Source organism: Heloderma suspectum, chromosome 1 (genome assembly GCF_057233095.1).
Source record: "Heloderma suspectum isolate Gila_16-S chromosome 1, 16-S_ref, whole genome shotgun sequence".
Lineage (NCBI taxonomy): Eukaryota > Metazoa > Chordata > Lepidosauria > Squamata > Helodermatidae > Heloderma > Heloderma suspectum.
Window position 1 is genome coordinate 413,566,195 of NC_139458.1, and position 16,498 is coordinate 413,582,692.

Genomic DNA, 16,498 nt, shown 5'->3' on the forward strand with positions numbered 1-16,498 from the left:
AAAAACAGATGGCTGGATGTGGATCATATCCTGTTGTATGGCTAAACCCCATAGGGTATTTTTAATTACTACTAGTCTAGTAAGATCCAAGACACATTGGGAGCTTGCACCTTTACAACCGCTTGGATTTCCCTTGCTGGCCAAAGTAGATGCTGACCTCCATTACCCTGTCTAGTTCGTCGAGAGAGTGGGAGAAGGATGAAAAATGATTTGACTTGTAAAATATGAGCAATTCAATTATATGTCTATATTGTATTGGTAAGGTCTAGGCTGTTGCTGTATTTTCAAATACGGTTTTGATGTGTGCAGTCATTTAGAAGAAAGAAAATCCACTTCCTTGGAAGTGCCTGGGGCATGCTGGAAGTGCCTTCCTTGCCTGCATTTGAAATCCCAAAGGCTGCACCGTACAATAATTTATGCGCTCTGCTTTTTTATTGTGTGACTGAGCACGCCAAACACCTGCTAGGGAATGCCCTACTGAGCACTGTTTTACAAGTGCTGATGCTCCTGTCGAAACACTAGCGGCTTGCGCGGCAAGGCACCGGGTCCAGAAGTCAGGGATCAAATCAACTATTCATCTCTCCATGCTGAGGAATGACGCCAGAGGAGGTTGCACTGTTCACTTTATTGTGGAATCAGATCTGAGCCTGCGGTCAGTCGGCTCTACATGGCCCCCGATCCGCCCTTCTGCAGCCCCCCCGCCCCCTGTTGCCAGCAGCATCAACCACTCAGCAGGTCACTTCTGTAATGACTGCAGAGGCATGACTTCAAATACGTCTCCAGGCAGCGGTTTCTTGCTTTTCAAGCTGCAGTTAAAGAGCAGAGGAAAAGATTGCAGGCGCTTCCTACTATGGAACTGGACTGAAGGAAGATGAAATGAGGGTGGATTCCCATAATTATTTCTCCTAGAGCAAGGAGCTCATAAGGCCATTAAATCCGGAATCTAACATAGGGTGACCGTGTGTCCAACTATATAGAGGACAGAGTGCTCTACTTGAAGGTGTGCTCTATTTGAAGGGCTGTCCAGTGAAAGCCTGGCTTAAAATTAAAGAACCATCATAAGAGAAATCAGGGACTGTGAAGTTGCCCATCCATGGTCAGCAACCAATATGAGCAGGCACATAAGTCATCTGGGTACCTCCAGTACCAGAGGTAGTGAGCCTATGTACTCCAGTTGCTGGGGAACGTGGGCAGGAGGGTGCTGTTGCACTCATGTCCTGCTTGTGGGTTCCTGGCCAACAGCTGGTTGGCCACTGTGTGAACAGAATGCTGGACCCTTGGTCTGATCCAGCAGGGCTCTTCTTATGTTCTTATGGCCCCTGTCTTCCCCACTATGGTGAGATGCATTTCTGTTTAATTTATACTATAACTTACCATGTGCCAACTTTACTCTTCATTAACTGTATTATTATTTCGGTTTTGTTGTTGCTATTCATATCTTAAGCCAGCCAACCACAAACACAAGCCATAAAGAGCAACATCCCCTGCACTGCCACCGTTCCTTGCTGCCTTGGGCCCTCCACTGTCCTCTATGGGTGCCCTGTCATGCTGGCTCATGCGCGACAGGTCCTGGGTGTTGGGCTTAGCATGCACAGCTACTGGGAACATGGGGAGAGGCCTGCAGTGCCTAGCCAAGGAGAGCATTTGGCAACCAGATAGGTTTGTGACCGGCAGATCCACCTCTAAACAGCAGAGGCAGCTTTGAGAGGTTTTGAGGTTTCGATCCAAGATGGGAAGTGGGCTAGGCTGTTTCATGCCTAGCACAAATCTGTGTCCAACCCAGTTTCACTGATGCATTCTGTTTCCAGTTAAATGCAGCATTTGTATGGTGACCATTCAGAGCCAGATAAATAGGGCTTACACCATAGAAATGTACAGGTGTAGAAAAGGGGTGATGAACCTCAGCCCTGTGGGCCAAATTCAGCCTTTCGGGGTACCCGTGAGGGCCATGCCCCCTTCCCCCAGCACTACCCCTTTGCCCTGACCATCTATTGCTTGTTGGTTTCCCAAAATTTGCACATTTTTCCCATTCTAAAAGGTTGAAATGCCTCTCCTACGGCTTACTTACTGGCAGTCTAATTGCTTTGAGGTGCAATCCTATGCATGTTTAGGCAGAAAAACATCCTACAACTCCCAGCATCCCCCAGCCAACATAGCTCGCTGGGGAATGCTGGGAATTGTAGGACTTTTTCCTGTCTAAACATGCATAGGATTATGCCCTTAAGCTATTTTTGGCCTGCCTCTTTTGCCTTTGGCCCCACCCCCGTTGACCTTTGGCCCTGCCCACAATTGGAATGCGGCCCCTGAGAGCTTCTCCAACATTGAATCCAGCCCTTGGGGGATACCTTTGGTGTAGAACAGCATCCCCTATATGTGTGGTCCTGAAATGGCAGCTTTCAGTTCAGTGTGTGATATTCAGAGCTGTGTGTTATTGTAATCTCACAACTTGATGGGAGTGGTACTGGGGTTTCCATAAGACTCTTAGCGCACAATCCGATGCAGGTTTAGACAAAAAAAAGTCCTACAATTCCCAGCATGCCCCAGCCAGAGAGAACTGCTACTCAAGCAACCTCTGTCATATGCTGCTACATAAAGAAGAACATTCTGTAAGAATTCTGCCATCCAGTGGTGTAATGGAGTCATCAGTGGAGGCTGGTGGCTCTGAGGTCAATGGGGCAGTGAATTTGTTCCGGGCTTCAGTCAGAACCAGTCAGTACTCTAAAGGAGCTATGCAAAGGAGCTTTGCACCTTGCTAGCTCCGTTAGAGTTCTGACTGTTTCTGGCTGAAACCCAGAGCGCGTTCACCACCCCACTGACATTGGAGCCACCAGCTGCCACTGGGAGCCAGGTTACACAGGATTGAAGCACTGGGACCTTTCGATTAGCAAGGATGATGACCTCATCTGCCACCCCTGTCAGGCTTCATTGTTCCCCCTGACCTTGGCTGCAATCCTTACAGTAGCTGGGGATGAAGTGGGTTTTGCAGCAACCATATATTGTTGTGAGCTACCCCTGTTTTAAATATTTAGGGGTGGCCTGGTCTTGAATGGGCAAATAAGACCCATTGGGCTGGTTTGCATGACATGAGAGCCCATTTAACCCCCAATGAGCCACGGTATGTGCTGCTGGCCGCCATTTTGAATATGCAACCCTGATTAGGGGGTTGCTGTGCTGTCCGAACCTGGCCATTAGGGGTTATGTGAGGGTTAATCAACCTCTGCTTGTTGTAGGGTTATGCGAGGGTTGTTTACAGCACAACAACCCCCAATGAGGTTTGCCTATTCAAATCGTGGCTGGCATGAGCTGTATGTAACTCACCGTGGCTTAAATAACCCCTGGCAAGCCCCGGTATATAGTGTGAACCAGGTCATTAGCTTTATAAAAGGCCCACTCCTGATAGACATGAAAACAGCTAGAAGTGGTTTGCTGATACGGATCTACATGGCTGCCTGGACTCACCTTGGGAGTGTGGTTATTGGGCCTGTCAGGATGAGTGCCTGCAGTTCAGAATTTACCATTACACCACTGCCAGTGCCATCTCCCACAGTACCACCCCCACCCCCTTTTGCAGGGGGACTTCGCGTACGTTGACAAGGCCGTGTGCTGCCTGGTCTCACCTTTGCTTTTCAACGTCCTCTATGGTCTCCGGAAGCTGGGCGTCTAACGTCTCAGGGAGGAGAAAGGCTGTTAAGCCACAAAGCACTGCCATGGCACAGTATGTCACCTGGGGCAGAGGCTTCCACATGCTGTCCAGGAGGAAGATGAGAGGAGCCACGGACCCACCAAGGCGTCCCATGAAGGAGCAGTATCCCTGCCCATTCTGTCTAGAAACAAAGCAAGGAAGTGTCCAAAGGAGGCCTTGCAGAGCCAGCACAAAGTCTCTCACCGCCTGAGGCAGGAAAGCACACGTGCTGCCACCAGCCACCATTGCCATTGCCACTGCCCCGTCCCCTCCCCCTGCTCACCACGTCTGACTCTCTCCTCCCTCTCGCTACCCACCACATTGCTGCCACCACCACCTGCTCTGCAGGGCAGTTGCGCTCTCTGAAGAGCTGGGTTAGCCAGAAATGTTGGCCGGAAACTGTGCTGGCTCCTCAGAGAGGTGGCCACACCCAAACACCTGGTGCTGAGGGGTCCTTCCTTAGAGTCAGCTATCGTGGGAGGAAGGGTGTCCCTGGAGATTGCCCGCAGTCCTGTCTCACTCAGGAGATCTGCAGAGCGGGCAGCGGCAACGGGGTGAGTAGGGCCTGTCTAGGCCAGCATTCTGTTCCCACTGTGGCCAACCAGATGCCCATGGGAAGCTCACAAGCAGGATGTGAGCATAACAGCACCCATCCACTCGTGTTCCCCAGCAACTCATATTGAGAGGCTTGCTGCCTCCGAATCGGTAATACTGATAATTTTATCGTTATAGCATACTACGTTGTTTGTTTTATTTGTTTTATTTTTTAGCAAAAAAATTGCCTGCGTAAAGAAATGTTAGTCGAATCGTTGATTTAGTAGCATATTAAGCTTGCATATGAGTAAAAGTAATCACTCTGAATCAAAAGGGCCTCTATTTGATTCATCTAAGTGATCAATTAGTTCAATATTATTTCTATATTTGATTTGTACCCCACCTTTCCACCAAGAAAATGATGCATAAGGTGGCTTGAATCTAACTAGTCAATCGATTCAGCATCACAGCCCAAAGTTTTAGTAAGTGTTGAAGAAAAGCAAATTCTTCGAATGTATTTATTTGTGGTAATCCAGGCTAGAATAGTGTAACCCCAGCCTGGTGCTCTCCAAATGTATTGGACTGGCAACTCCCATAATTCCCAGCCAGCAAACACATCTGGATGGTGCCAGGTTGGGGAAAGGGAGGCTAGAATCAAGGACAGTGGAACAAACATAAAAAGAACTGGACAGACCCAAAGTCAACTTTGCCCAGCACTCCACCACAGTGAGCTACAAGATACCTGTTCATATCAGCTGAGTTCCTTATCAGCTCAAAGGGATGCCCCTCTTACCTGAGGACAGTAGGATAGAGTTCTGAGGTGTACAAGAAGACCATGGTGAAAGCTGCTTCAGAGAATCCTTTGCCCATGATGGCAACCACTGAGCGCAGTGTCCCCAGTGCTGGGAAGAGAAGCAGGGAGAGTGAAACAGGCTGCAGTCTTGATCTTGGTTTTCCCCAGATGTTGTTGGACTACAAGTCCCATTGTCCCCAGTCAGCTGTGCTACAGGGAAAGTGTCTGATTCCCAGTCCATACATCCCTACACATAAGCAGGGTGCCATACCAGCCTCTGCGCGTAACCAACATTAACAGGATTAATCATGGCCAGCTCAAAATATGTTTGCAGTGCCTTTGTTGCACAGACTGCCTATGGTGTTGCAAAGGATCCTGGGAAGCACAGGTTCACACACTGCTTCTTTTGTGTCAATAAGAGGACTCCTCTCCAAGCAACTGTGACCTGACCCCGATACTCCTCACCTGCTCGGAGGGATGTGGAGTATAGGTTTAGTCCTCCCACCCTCAAGATTTAGTACTGTCGCAACCGATCAATGCCAATCATTTGCCAGGGGCTGCTCATGCAGATCAGTCCAGTCCAAAATGTTTGCTAAACAAGCAGCTTCGGGAACTGGGGGTTGGGTGTGTTTGTTCTGTTTTGTTTTAGTCCCATTTGTCCCCCTTTTGCATGCCTAGAACCTGATTCAGCAAGGGGATTTGGCTTCAGTGTAGAACAGACCGCTTCAACCTGGTGCCCTCTAAATGTTTGGGACTACAGCTCCCAGCACTCCTAACCATTGGCCATCCTGGCGGAGGCTGATGGGAGTTCAAGTCCAAAACTTCTGGAGGACACCAGGTTGTTTATTATTTATTTATTTATTTATTTATTTCATTTATATCCCTCCTTTTTTCCTCAATGAATCCAAGGCGGCATACATAATCCTCCTCCTCTCCATTTTATCCTCACAACAACAACCCTGTGAGGGAGGTTGGGCTGAGCCCAAAGTGACTGGCCCAAAGTCACCCAGCGAGCTTCCATGGCCGAGTGGGGACTAGAACCTGGATCTCCTGACTCCCAGTCCAACACCTGCTAGGCCAGGGAGCCTTGTAACCACAAACACAACTTGGCCATACAGTGAGCTCTGGAAGGAAAGGAAAAAGGTTGGCTGCAGCTGGAAAAGCCATGGCTAGACACATCTTACTCACTCGGATCATGTGCAGCAAGGCATGAAACTTGGCAATAAGAGAACTGAATCAGAAAAATGTCAGGCATTTTCTTGTAAACTCTCACCTAAGTGACGCAAATATTATTTTGATCTGACCTGATAATGATCCACCAGGGACATGAGTTTGAGGATGAGCAATAAGGTGGGTGTCCTTCCCAGCAAAGGTGGAATGAAATTCATCCTATTTTATTAAGAACTCTCTTGGACAAACATTCAAATATCAATAGCTGCACATGTCTAGATTTTTTTTAAACATCTGATTTAAATAAATACTGATCTAGCAATTGACTATTTTTGTCCGATTTGTTAAATTGGCATTAATGTTAATTGGCATTTGGATTAATTGAATTCAAATGATCAATGTGACCAATTTCTAGAGCTGACAGAAATTTGCTCCCCAAAATTCTCCACTGTGAATTTTGATGCTAAATATATTCTCTGAACATTTGCTGAATAGTCACTAAATATTTGATACCTCTATGTGATGCCCAGTGACACCTCAGTTCAATATTTGATTGATGACATTTGGTAATATTTGACAGGACATGGCTGTGTAGTACTATTTAGCATTTGATTGCATTTGGTCGCTGATATGCAAAGGGTTTTAGAATCATAGAATCATAGAATAGTAGGGTTGGAAGGGGCCTACAAGGCCATCGAGTCCAACCCCCTGCTCAATGCAGGAATCCAAGTCAGAGCATCCCTGACAGATGGCTGTCCAGCCTCGTCTTAAACGTCTCCAGTGTGGGAGAGCCCACCACCTCCCTAGGGAATGGGTTCCATTGTCGTGTTGCTCCAACAGTCAGGAAGTTTTTCCTGATGTTCAGCCAGAATCTGGCTTCCTGTCACTTGAGCCCATTCTTCTGTGTCCTGCACCCTGGGATGATCAAGAAGAGATCCTGGCCTTCCTCTCTGTGACAGCCTTTCAAGTACTTGAAGAGTGCTATCATATCTTCCCTCAGTCTTCTCTTCTCAAGGCTAAACATGCCCAGTTCCTTCAGTCTCTCCTCAGAGTTTCCAGTCCCCTGATCATCTTCTTTGCCCTTCTCTGAACCCTCTCCAGTTTGTCTGCATCCTTCTTAAAGTGTGGTGCCTAGAACTGGACACAGTACTCTAGATGAGGCCTAACCAGTGCTGAGTAGAGGGGAACTAGTACTTCACTGAATTGGGAAGCTATGCTTCTATTAATGCAGCCCAAAATAGCATTGGCCTTTTTTGCAGTCACATCACATTGTTGGCTCATATTCAGCTTGTGATAGACAGCAATTCCCAGATCCTTCTCCCTTGTAGTGTTGTTGAGCCACATATCCCCCATCTTGTAACTGTGCATTTGGTTTCTTTTTCCTAGGTGCAGAACTTGGCATTTTTCCCTATTAAATGTCATTCTGTTGTTTTCTGCCCAGCGCTTCAGTCTATCAAGATCACTTTTAATTTTGTTTCTGTCTTCCAAAATATTAGCTATCCCGCTCAGTTTTGTGTCATCTGCAAATCTGATCAGCATTCCCTGCACCTCCTCCTCCAAGTCATTAATAAAAATGTTGAAGAGCACTGGGCCCAGGACTGAGCCCTGTGGTACCCAACTCATTATGTCTCCCCAGTTTGAGAAAGTCCCATTGATAAGCACTCTTTGAGTCTGATTCTGTAGCCAACTGTGGATCCACCGGATCATTGTTTCATCTAGCCCCCTTTGAGCTAGTTTGCTCATCGGGATATCATGGGGCACTTTGTCAAAAGCTTTGCTGTAGTCAAGGTATATTATGTCTACAGCATTCCCACAGTCCACAAGGGAGGTTACTTGATCAAAAAATGAGATCAGATTCATCTGGCAGGATTTGTTAAACCATGTTGGCTTCGAGTAATCACGGCATTGTTTTCAAGGTGCTTCCAGATAGATTGCTTTATCATCTGCTCCAGAATTTTCCCAGGGATTGATGTCAGACTGACTGGTCTGTAGTTCCCAGGTTCCTCCTTTTTACCCTTTTTGAAGATAGGGACAACATTAGCCCTCCTCCAATCATCTGGCACTTCACCCGTCCTCCATGATTTCTCAAAGAGAATAGACAGCAGTTCTGAGAGTTCTTCTGCCAGTTCCTTCATTACTCTAGGATGCAGTTCATCTGGCCCTAGAGATCTCATTCAAAGTAATTAGGTGTTCCTTGACCATATGCCTATCTATCTCAAGCTGCAATCCTGCCCCTTTGGCCTGTACTTCGCCTTTGCCAGGGGGGTCATAGACCCTCTATTGGGAGAAGACTGAGCCAAAGTAGGAATTGAGCACCTCTGCCTTTTCTTTGTCCTCTGTTATCGTTTTGCCATCCTTATTTAATAGCTGAACCACCATTTCTCTCCTCTGTCTTTTACCATGCACGTAGCTGAAGAAAGCCTTTTTGTTGCTTTTAGCATCCCTCACTAACCTCAGTTGGTTCTCAGCTTTAGACTTCCTGACACCATCCCTGCCATTCTGTGCTACCTGCCTGTACTCTTCCTTTGTTGCTTGGCCTTCTTTCTACTTCCTATATGTGTCCTTTTCTGTTTTCATTTTGTAATGTTTTATCCGACATTATTTGATAAATGGCATGCAGCAGTGTTTAGTATTTGGCTGCGTTGACAGCTTAGGAGAGTTCATGTTTGAAGTTTCATATTTTGTATCTGACCATCGTCAAAATAAAAATAATGGGCAGTATCCAATTCTGCCTGCCTGCTCGCAGGACTCACAATAGGAAGCTAACAGATTCTGCACAATTAGAAACAAGTAGAAACAGTTGTTTCTGGAATGGGGCAGGCCAGCAGAGCTTGCAGAAGAAAGTTCCACGGACTGGTCCAGTTCCAGAAATGAGCCTTCCTGCTCATTTCTGGAGTTCCTGTTGCACTCACGGTGAGTCCTGCAAGTACAACGGAAGCAGTGGGAGCGCAGCAGCAGTACTGGATACTTCCCACTAAGAAATAAAATGCTAACAATAATATTAATAAACTTTATAAATCTTTAATAATCTTATTAAAATGATAAGAAAAAAACATACAGCTTATGCGATTTCATGTTTGAGAGTTTATATTTTATACCTGACAATTGCCAAAATCAAAGTCATAAGAATAAAGATCTAGTCTCCAATGTTGGTCCTACTTAGAGTAGACCCATTAAAATAGACGGGACTTGCGTTAGACTTGGATACAAGCCACTAAAAACAACCCATTGTCTGTAAGCCACCTGGATAATGTTGTTATTGGGCAGCATATAAATGTAGTAACTAAATATATCAGGGCTGGTTCCAGGTTTTGGGAAGCCCTCAGCCAAGACGCTCTCTGTTGGCACCTCCCTGAGGATGCCGCTCTCCTCCTCATCATCAAAGGAATGTAAAAAGAGCTCTGCTGGATCAAACCAAAGGCTGATCTAGTCCAGAATTCTGTTTCCCACAGTGGCCAACCAGATACCCATGGGAAGCCCACAAGCAGGACATGAGCACAACAGCACTCTCCTGCTCATGTGCCCCAGAAAGTGGTATTAAGAGGCACACTGTCTCTGATACTGGAGGGAATATATAGATGTCGTGACTAGTAGCCATGGATAACATTATCCTCCAAATATCCTCACCAGTGTTGCCATACCCATTGGCTTACTGCTTCCTCTCTGGGCCACATCACCCTCCAGAGAGTGAGAGGACAACATGTGCTGAGGTTACTGCTCTTTCCTGTTTTTCTCATCACTTGCCTGCTTGCTGAGGGCAGGTGAACAAGCAGAAACAGTGAAGAAGAGTAGGAACAGCAGGGCCAGGCACTTCCAGTGATTGGCAGTGGGACCCCTATCGGGATAGGCCTTGGCAGGGGCCCGATGATGCCAACCTCTGGTTCTGGCCCTGAAATAAATAAATCACATCCCTGTAGGAAAAGATATGCTTTGCATGCACAAGGTCCCAGGTTCAATGCCAGCCATTCTGCTTAATGAATCTCAAATGGCAGGGTTCAGGAAAAGAAAAATCTATGACTGGGACCTTGGAGTGGTGCTTCCAATCAAAGGAACCATGGCTAGGCTAGATGGGAGGGACCGTAGCTCAGTGGTAGAGCACTTGCACGCAGAAGGTCCCAGGTTCGATCCCCGGCATCTCCAGGTAGGTCTGGGAAAGTCCCTGGCCTGAAATTTTGGGGAGCTGCGGCCAGTCAGTGTTGACAGTACTGGGCTTGATGGACCAAGGGTCTGACTCAGTGTAAAGTAGCTCCTTATATCCTTGATGGACCAAGGGTCTGACTCAGTGTAAAGTAGCTCCTTATATCCTTGATGGACCAAGGGTCTGACTCAGTGTAAAGTAGCTCCTTATATCCTTGATGGACCAAGGGTCTGACTCAGTGTAAAGTAGCTCCTTATATCCTTGATGGACCAAGGGTCTGACTCAGTGTAAAGTAGCTCCTTATATCCTTGATGGACCAAGGGTCTGACTCAGTGTAAAGTAGCTCCTTATATCCTTGATGGACCAAGGGTCTGACTCAGTGTAAAGTAGCTCCTTATATCCTTGATGGACCAAGGGTCTGACTCAGTGTAAAGTAGCTCCTTATATCCTTGATGGACCAAGGGTCTGACTCAGTGTAAAGTAGCTCCTTATATCCTTGATGGACCAAGGGTCTGACTCAGTGTAAAGTAGCTCCTTATATCCTTGATGGACCAAGGGTCTGACTCAGTGTAAAGTAGCTCCTTATATCCTTGATGGACCAAGGGTCTGACTCAGTGTAAAGTAGCTCCTTATATCCTTGATGGACCAAGGGTCTGACTCAGTGTAAAGTAGCTCCTTATATCCTTCTACTGAATGAAAGCTCATTTGCATTAATTTTCTTTTGTGGATAACAGCATTCTTTCAGAAAAAGATGAGCAAACCAGGTAGATCTACAGACATTTATATACAAAATAAATTGAAGCTACTTACATGCTGGGATGACAATGTTTGCCCCTATACATAACCCCGTTAGGATGAGGGACCAGGCCTGGCTCTGCCTTCGTCCAAATCGATTCACCACCACAAACACAATGACCTTGGCAGGAATCTCGATGATCCCAAAGACAAACTGGGTCATGTACATTCCCAGGCCAAAGCCAGTGATGTTCATGCTCATGCCATAGTAGGAAAAGGCCACCCCAAACCTGAAAGGGAGGGAGATAAAACAGCGGCAGCACAAGGGCCAGCATCAAGGATAACCATGGTTGGGCACCTGCCAAAAGCCCACACCCTAGCAGGGGGCCCCTGGAGTTGCTCCTTCTCTTCACCATTGCAACCCGCTTGCAGTGGAGGATGGTGGTTCCGACGTCATGAGGCAGTGAATCCGCTCTGGGTTTCAGTCAAAACCAGCCAGAGCTCTAAAGGAGCTCTCCAAGGTGTGGAACCCCCCAAATTAGGTTCAGCGCCTTGGACAGCGCCTTTAGAGTTCTGAGTGAAACCCAGAGTGGATTCACTGCCCCACTGACATCGGAGCCACCAGCCTCCACTACCTGCTTGTTCGCCTGCCCCTCGCTCTGGCCCAGACAACGGTGGTGGTGAGAAGGAGGAGCAGGAGATGCCACGGCCTGCTTGCTCACTGGCTCTCTGCCTGTCAAGCAAGGGGTGGCGATGACGAGAAAGAGGGTGAAGAGCAATAGCAGCAGGTGACAATGGCAGTGAGAAGGCAGGCTCACTGAGGGAGGTCACCCATTCAGGCAGCCTTGGCCAAGGGCTCTCCAAAACCTGGAAACGGGACTGAGCAGTGGTTCAGAAGCTCAGCCCTTGAGCCCAATCCAGCCTGCCTGGGGTCCTAATCCGGCCCTCTAGGGTTCCCTAGAGGGCCACACCCCCATCCCCTAGCCCCACCCCTTTCCCTGATGACCTATCATTTGGTGGTGTCCTGTCTTTTGTGCAGTTTCCCCCCATTCTAAAAGGTTGAAATGCGTCTCCCAAGGCTTAGTGGCTGTCAGTAGGAGCTTTAAACTACAATATCCCGTCATTTCTGCCCCTGCCCCTGTTGCCATCGGCTTCACCCATCCCTGGAATGGGTGAGGAGCGTCTCCAAAATGGCATTTTGGCCATTTGGGGCTGAAAAGGATTCAACAGCCCCGTGCAGAGGAACCCAGAGTCAGGCCCATATAGGGCAGAAGCTCATGAATGGGGGAAAGAAGAGAGATGTGGCTCACCACACAGCCCCCATGCAAAAGGAGATCTTTCTCAGCATCGACGTTCGGAAAAGGGTGATGTAGGAATAATTCCCACCAGACCTCTGTGCGACTGCTGCCGCGGTCTTGCTCAAAACCTGAGGAAGAGAAGCTGGGCTTCAGGGTGGCCACTCGCATCACTCCAGAAGAGGGCATGCGTCTGAATGTGCTAATTTATATGCATCGATGTGGAATTCTAAAAGAATTGCTAGAGTTTAAATAAGAATACAGCATATCTCACCATAGCGTGGATGTTACTGTGACCAGGTGACCTGTGTGCCTGCCAGTGGAGGCTGGTGGAGAAGCAGAAGCACCTTGGAGAGCTCCTTTAGAGTTTTGACTGGTTCTGACTGCAACCCAAAGCAGATTCACCGCCCCACTGACATCGGAGCCACCAGCCTCCACTGGTGCCCACTCAGTCTGCTGTCCAGCTGCTAGCTGTTGATGGGCAACTTCAAGGCCCCTGCTGCTCCCCTCGTTCTTAGGGTTCTTAAAATGGACTTGGACTGGACTTGGAGCCCTTCAAATAGAGGATAGTCCTCTGCAGGGGAGGCGGGAGGCTCCAATTTCAGTGGGATGGAGAGTCCATTCTGTGTTTTAGTTACAACCAGCCAGAAGTCTAAAGGAGCTATCCAAGGTCCTGAGCCCTATCCTCAAAATGGGTCCAACACCTTGGCTAGCTCCTTTAGCCTTCTGCCTGGCTATAACTAAAACCCAGAATGGAGTCTCCACCCCACTGAAACAGGAGCCACCAGCATCCCCTGGTCGTCCTCTGTGAGGTATGACACATGGCCACCCTGGGTTTACATGCTGCAGTTCTCTTGAACGAGCAGCGACATGTAGAGAAACGGTGGATTGTGTCTCCCCCAGAAAAATGTTGTGGAGCAGCCGGAAATTACAAAACTGCCCCATGCAGAAGCTGACTGCACTGGTGGTCGCGTCGTACTTCAATACTGGCAACGGGACAACATCCTCCAGCACACCTGTAGGCAGCAGGCCAGATGGTGCACACGCCTCTGTCCTCCAGCACCTCACTGCCACCCCTGCTTCCCACCATCTGCCACCTAAGGCAGCAGCCTTGCTCTGCCTCGAGACAGGGTGTGAAGGTGGGGAAAATGAGTGAGGGTGGGGGAAATGCCAGGGAACTGGAGCTCCCAGCCGCAGCCCAAGTTCTGGCTGGCTGAATCTACGTTTGCAGTATCCAAAGCTGGGCCCAGTGCTCCTGGATTGTTACTCATTGTGGCCGTCAGTGGCATTTTCTGGGCAGTGAGGGGGTGGGTAATCAGATCATGACTGTCTCTTTGTTCCTAGATCCTGATGCTTCGACTCACCTCAGCATTTATCTTGGTAGCAAACTCCTTTCTCCCATTCATTTTGGCACACCGTTGCAACTGTCTGTGCGCTTGCTTTAGCTTCCCTTTGGCCAACAACCATCTGGCAGACTCTGAGAGCCACCTGTTGAAGAGCGACAGAAAGGAGGCCTTGGCCCTACCCCACTCAGCAGTGTTTACCTAACAGTTATGTATCAATAACTCAATCTGCAGGGACTTGGGCTAGTTTGCAGATTTTCTGGGGATTTTGCACATTTTAAAAAATGATTTGGAAGGTTCTGCAATTTGCACACGTTTCTAAGCAATTTGCTCAAATTATGGCCAAATTTGCACAAATTGTGGCCAAACTAGCACAAATTACTCAAATTCTGGCAGAATTTGCATAATTTGCAGAAATTCGGCCATAATTTGCACAAATTGTGGACTATCTCTCTCTCTCTCTCTCTCTCTCACACACACACACACACACACACACACACAGAAAAGTTCCCTGAGTTGGGGGGAAAGCCTGCAGCTTAGCTCACAGATATGCAGATCTCTGTCAAGGCAAAAAAGAACCAGATTTCCCAGTGACAGACATTCCCAGTTGATCAATATCAAGAAACCAGTTCTAGCAGTTTTATCACCAGCAAAAGCAGGCCTTTTGTCAAGCAAGAGGGTCTTAATTGCCATTCAAGACCAAGCCACCCCAAAATACTTTACATTACAGCAGGGAACAATATATTGTTGTTGGGGAAAATTATCCCCACCCCACCCCAGCTACTGTGAGGATTATAGCTAAGTTCAGAGGAACAGCAAATTCTGAGATGGGGTGGCAGATGATGTCAACATCCCAGCTAATAAAAACATCCTAGTGTTGCAGTCTGTGAGCCCTAACTCCACTATACCACTGGCTATAATCACAAAGCAGAAAATGTGTTTGCAGATGCTTTGCTTGATCATGTGAAAATACCTTGAATCACAGGATATGTTTCCCAAGAGTCCCACTGCTAAGGACATATTTATGAGGACCAAAGTACATGGTAAATGCAGATGCTACTGACTACTTTAAAGAAACTGTGGGAGCTGAGATCTTGAGACAGGAATGGTGGGTGGGGATGAGTGTTTAACTGTTTCCCTCTTGGTGATATTTATCTGCTCAGAAGGCCCTCCAGCTGCATTTTCTCCTGCAAGGGAAATACAAGTGGGGGCAGGGGCAATTTTAAACAGAAAACCAGCCTGTGTGGAAAACGTCAAGCACCCCTCCTTGTCTGTCATCCCTGCTTTAATGTTGCAGCCTCCCAAGTCTGCTTTTCATTCCAAAAAAACACACCAAAGTTCGAGAAGGCTACATACATTTGCATGTAGCATGTCCTTTGGCCCAGACAACATCCAGAACATTGTACGTGTCCCAAAAAGCCAAGACAGGGTTAAAATATGTATGTAGCATGGAAGGAGATTAAAATTGTAGGTTTATAAATTCTAGTAACAGAACATTTCTTGAAGCCCTTTTTGCTGTAGAAAAGTGAAGGTTTTGCATGATCGCCTCAGGCCACCATGGCTTTCATTAAGCCACGGTGGGTTGCAGCACGTGCTGGTGGCACCCTCCCTCCCATGTTCCCCAGCCACTGGTGTACATAGGCATACCGCCTCAGGTACTGTAGGTAGCACAGAGCCATCAGGACTAGTAGCCATTGACAGCCTTCTCCTCCAGGAATTTGTCTAACCTCCTTTGAAAGCCATCCAGATTGGTGGCCATCACTGCATCTTGTGGTAGCAAATTCCATAATTTAATTGTGTGCTGTGTGAAGAAGCCCTTCCTTTGATCTGTCCTGAATCTCCCACCAATCAGCTTCATGGGAGGACCCCACTGGGTTCTAGCATTATGAGAGAGTGAATACTCAAGCCGTCCCAGGCGGGCGCAGTGGCTCATCGTGACACGTGGACCCGGCGCAGGGTGTGTTTTTTTGCCATGGTTAATAAACTGCCCACATCCAAAAGTATCCCCATGGGATGTGGGTGGTTTGTTAACCATGGCAACAACCTGGTTCACACGTCACCATAAGCTGCGGCAACCACCTGCCATGGCTTGAATATTCACAGTGGCCACCACCATGCACCACAACCCTCCGTGGCCTCTTTAAGCCACAGTAGGCTGTGGTGATCATGCAAACTGAACTTCCTACCTGTAACCCAGGTTCTAGGGCAACCTGTCATCTATATTGCTCTTGGTAAACCATTATTGTGGCATCATTAATATAAGAAGCCAGACGGTGTGAAATTGCTGGATCACTAATTCTAGTTTATATCAAACATGCTGGACAATGATTAATGCACTTCTCTTAATGTGTGCTGAGTTCCCTGGTCTTCTCCTGGATGCAGGATGCAAGCCAAAGAGTTTGCCCTCCGGTGATGCCCCTTGACATCCTTGGTTCCCTCAGATGCTGTTGCATACTGTTGTTCAGGGAGAAAGGATCATTTCTTGTCCCTCAATAAATCACACAGGCATTAATTTTCTTCACAAATGAGGCTGGATGAGGTTAGCAGCCTGCAAACTGGCATTTTAAAGTCACCTCACTCAAAACGTGATGGTGAATCCTTTCTTTGCTATTGGACTCTCCTAAATCCAGGTTAAACTTTGTTTGCCATGGATTCTCATGCTTCTTTTGACTTGCGAACCTCTATATGGCTCGGTATCTCAGTACCTAAGGGAATACCCCCTCTCATAACAGAAGATCCCTGCTGGATCAGACCAAGGGTCCATCCCGTCCAGCATTCTGTTCACACAGTGGCCAACCAGCTGCCCAC

The 16,498-nt window shown here is 47.6% G+C and overlaps 1 protein-coding gene across 1 annotated transcript in view; it reads right to left on the reverse strand.

Moving 5' to 3' along the window:
* Window positions 1–736: 736 nt before the first annotated feature.
* Window positions 737–16,498, reverse strand: part of LOC146360169 (solute carrier family 22 member 7-like) — a 28,264-nt gene continuing 12,502 nt past the window's right edge. Inside the window, exons 5-10 of the mRNA XM_084832816.1 lie at window positions 13,712–13,835; window positions 12,363–12,478; window positions 11,128–11,342; window positions 5,010–5,118; window positions 3,618–3,824; window positions 737–806 (exon numbers count right to left, since the gene is read on the reverse strand). Coding sequence (XP_084688942.1) covers window positions 737–806; window positions 3,618–3,824; window positions 5,010–5,118; window positions 11,128–11,342; window positions 12,363–12,478; window positions 13,712–13,835 — 841 coding nt within the window. The remainder of the gene's footprint in view (window positions 807–3,617; window positions 3,825–5,009; window positions 5,119–11,127; window positions 11,343–12,362; window positions 12,479–13,711; window positions 13,836–16,498) is intronic.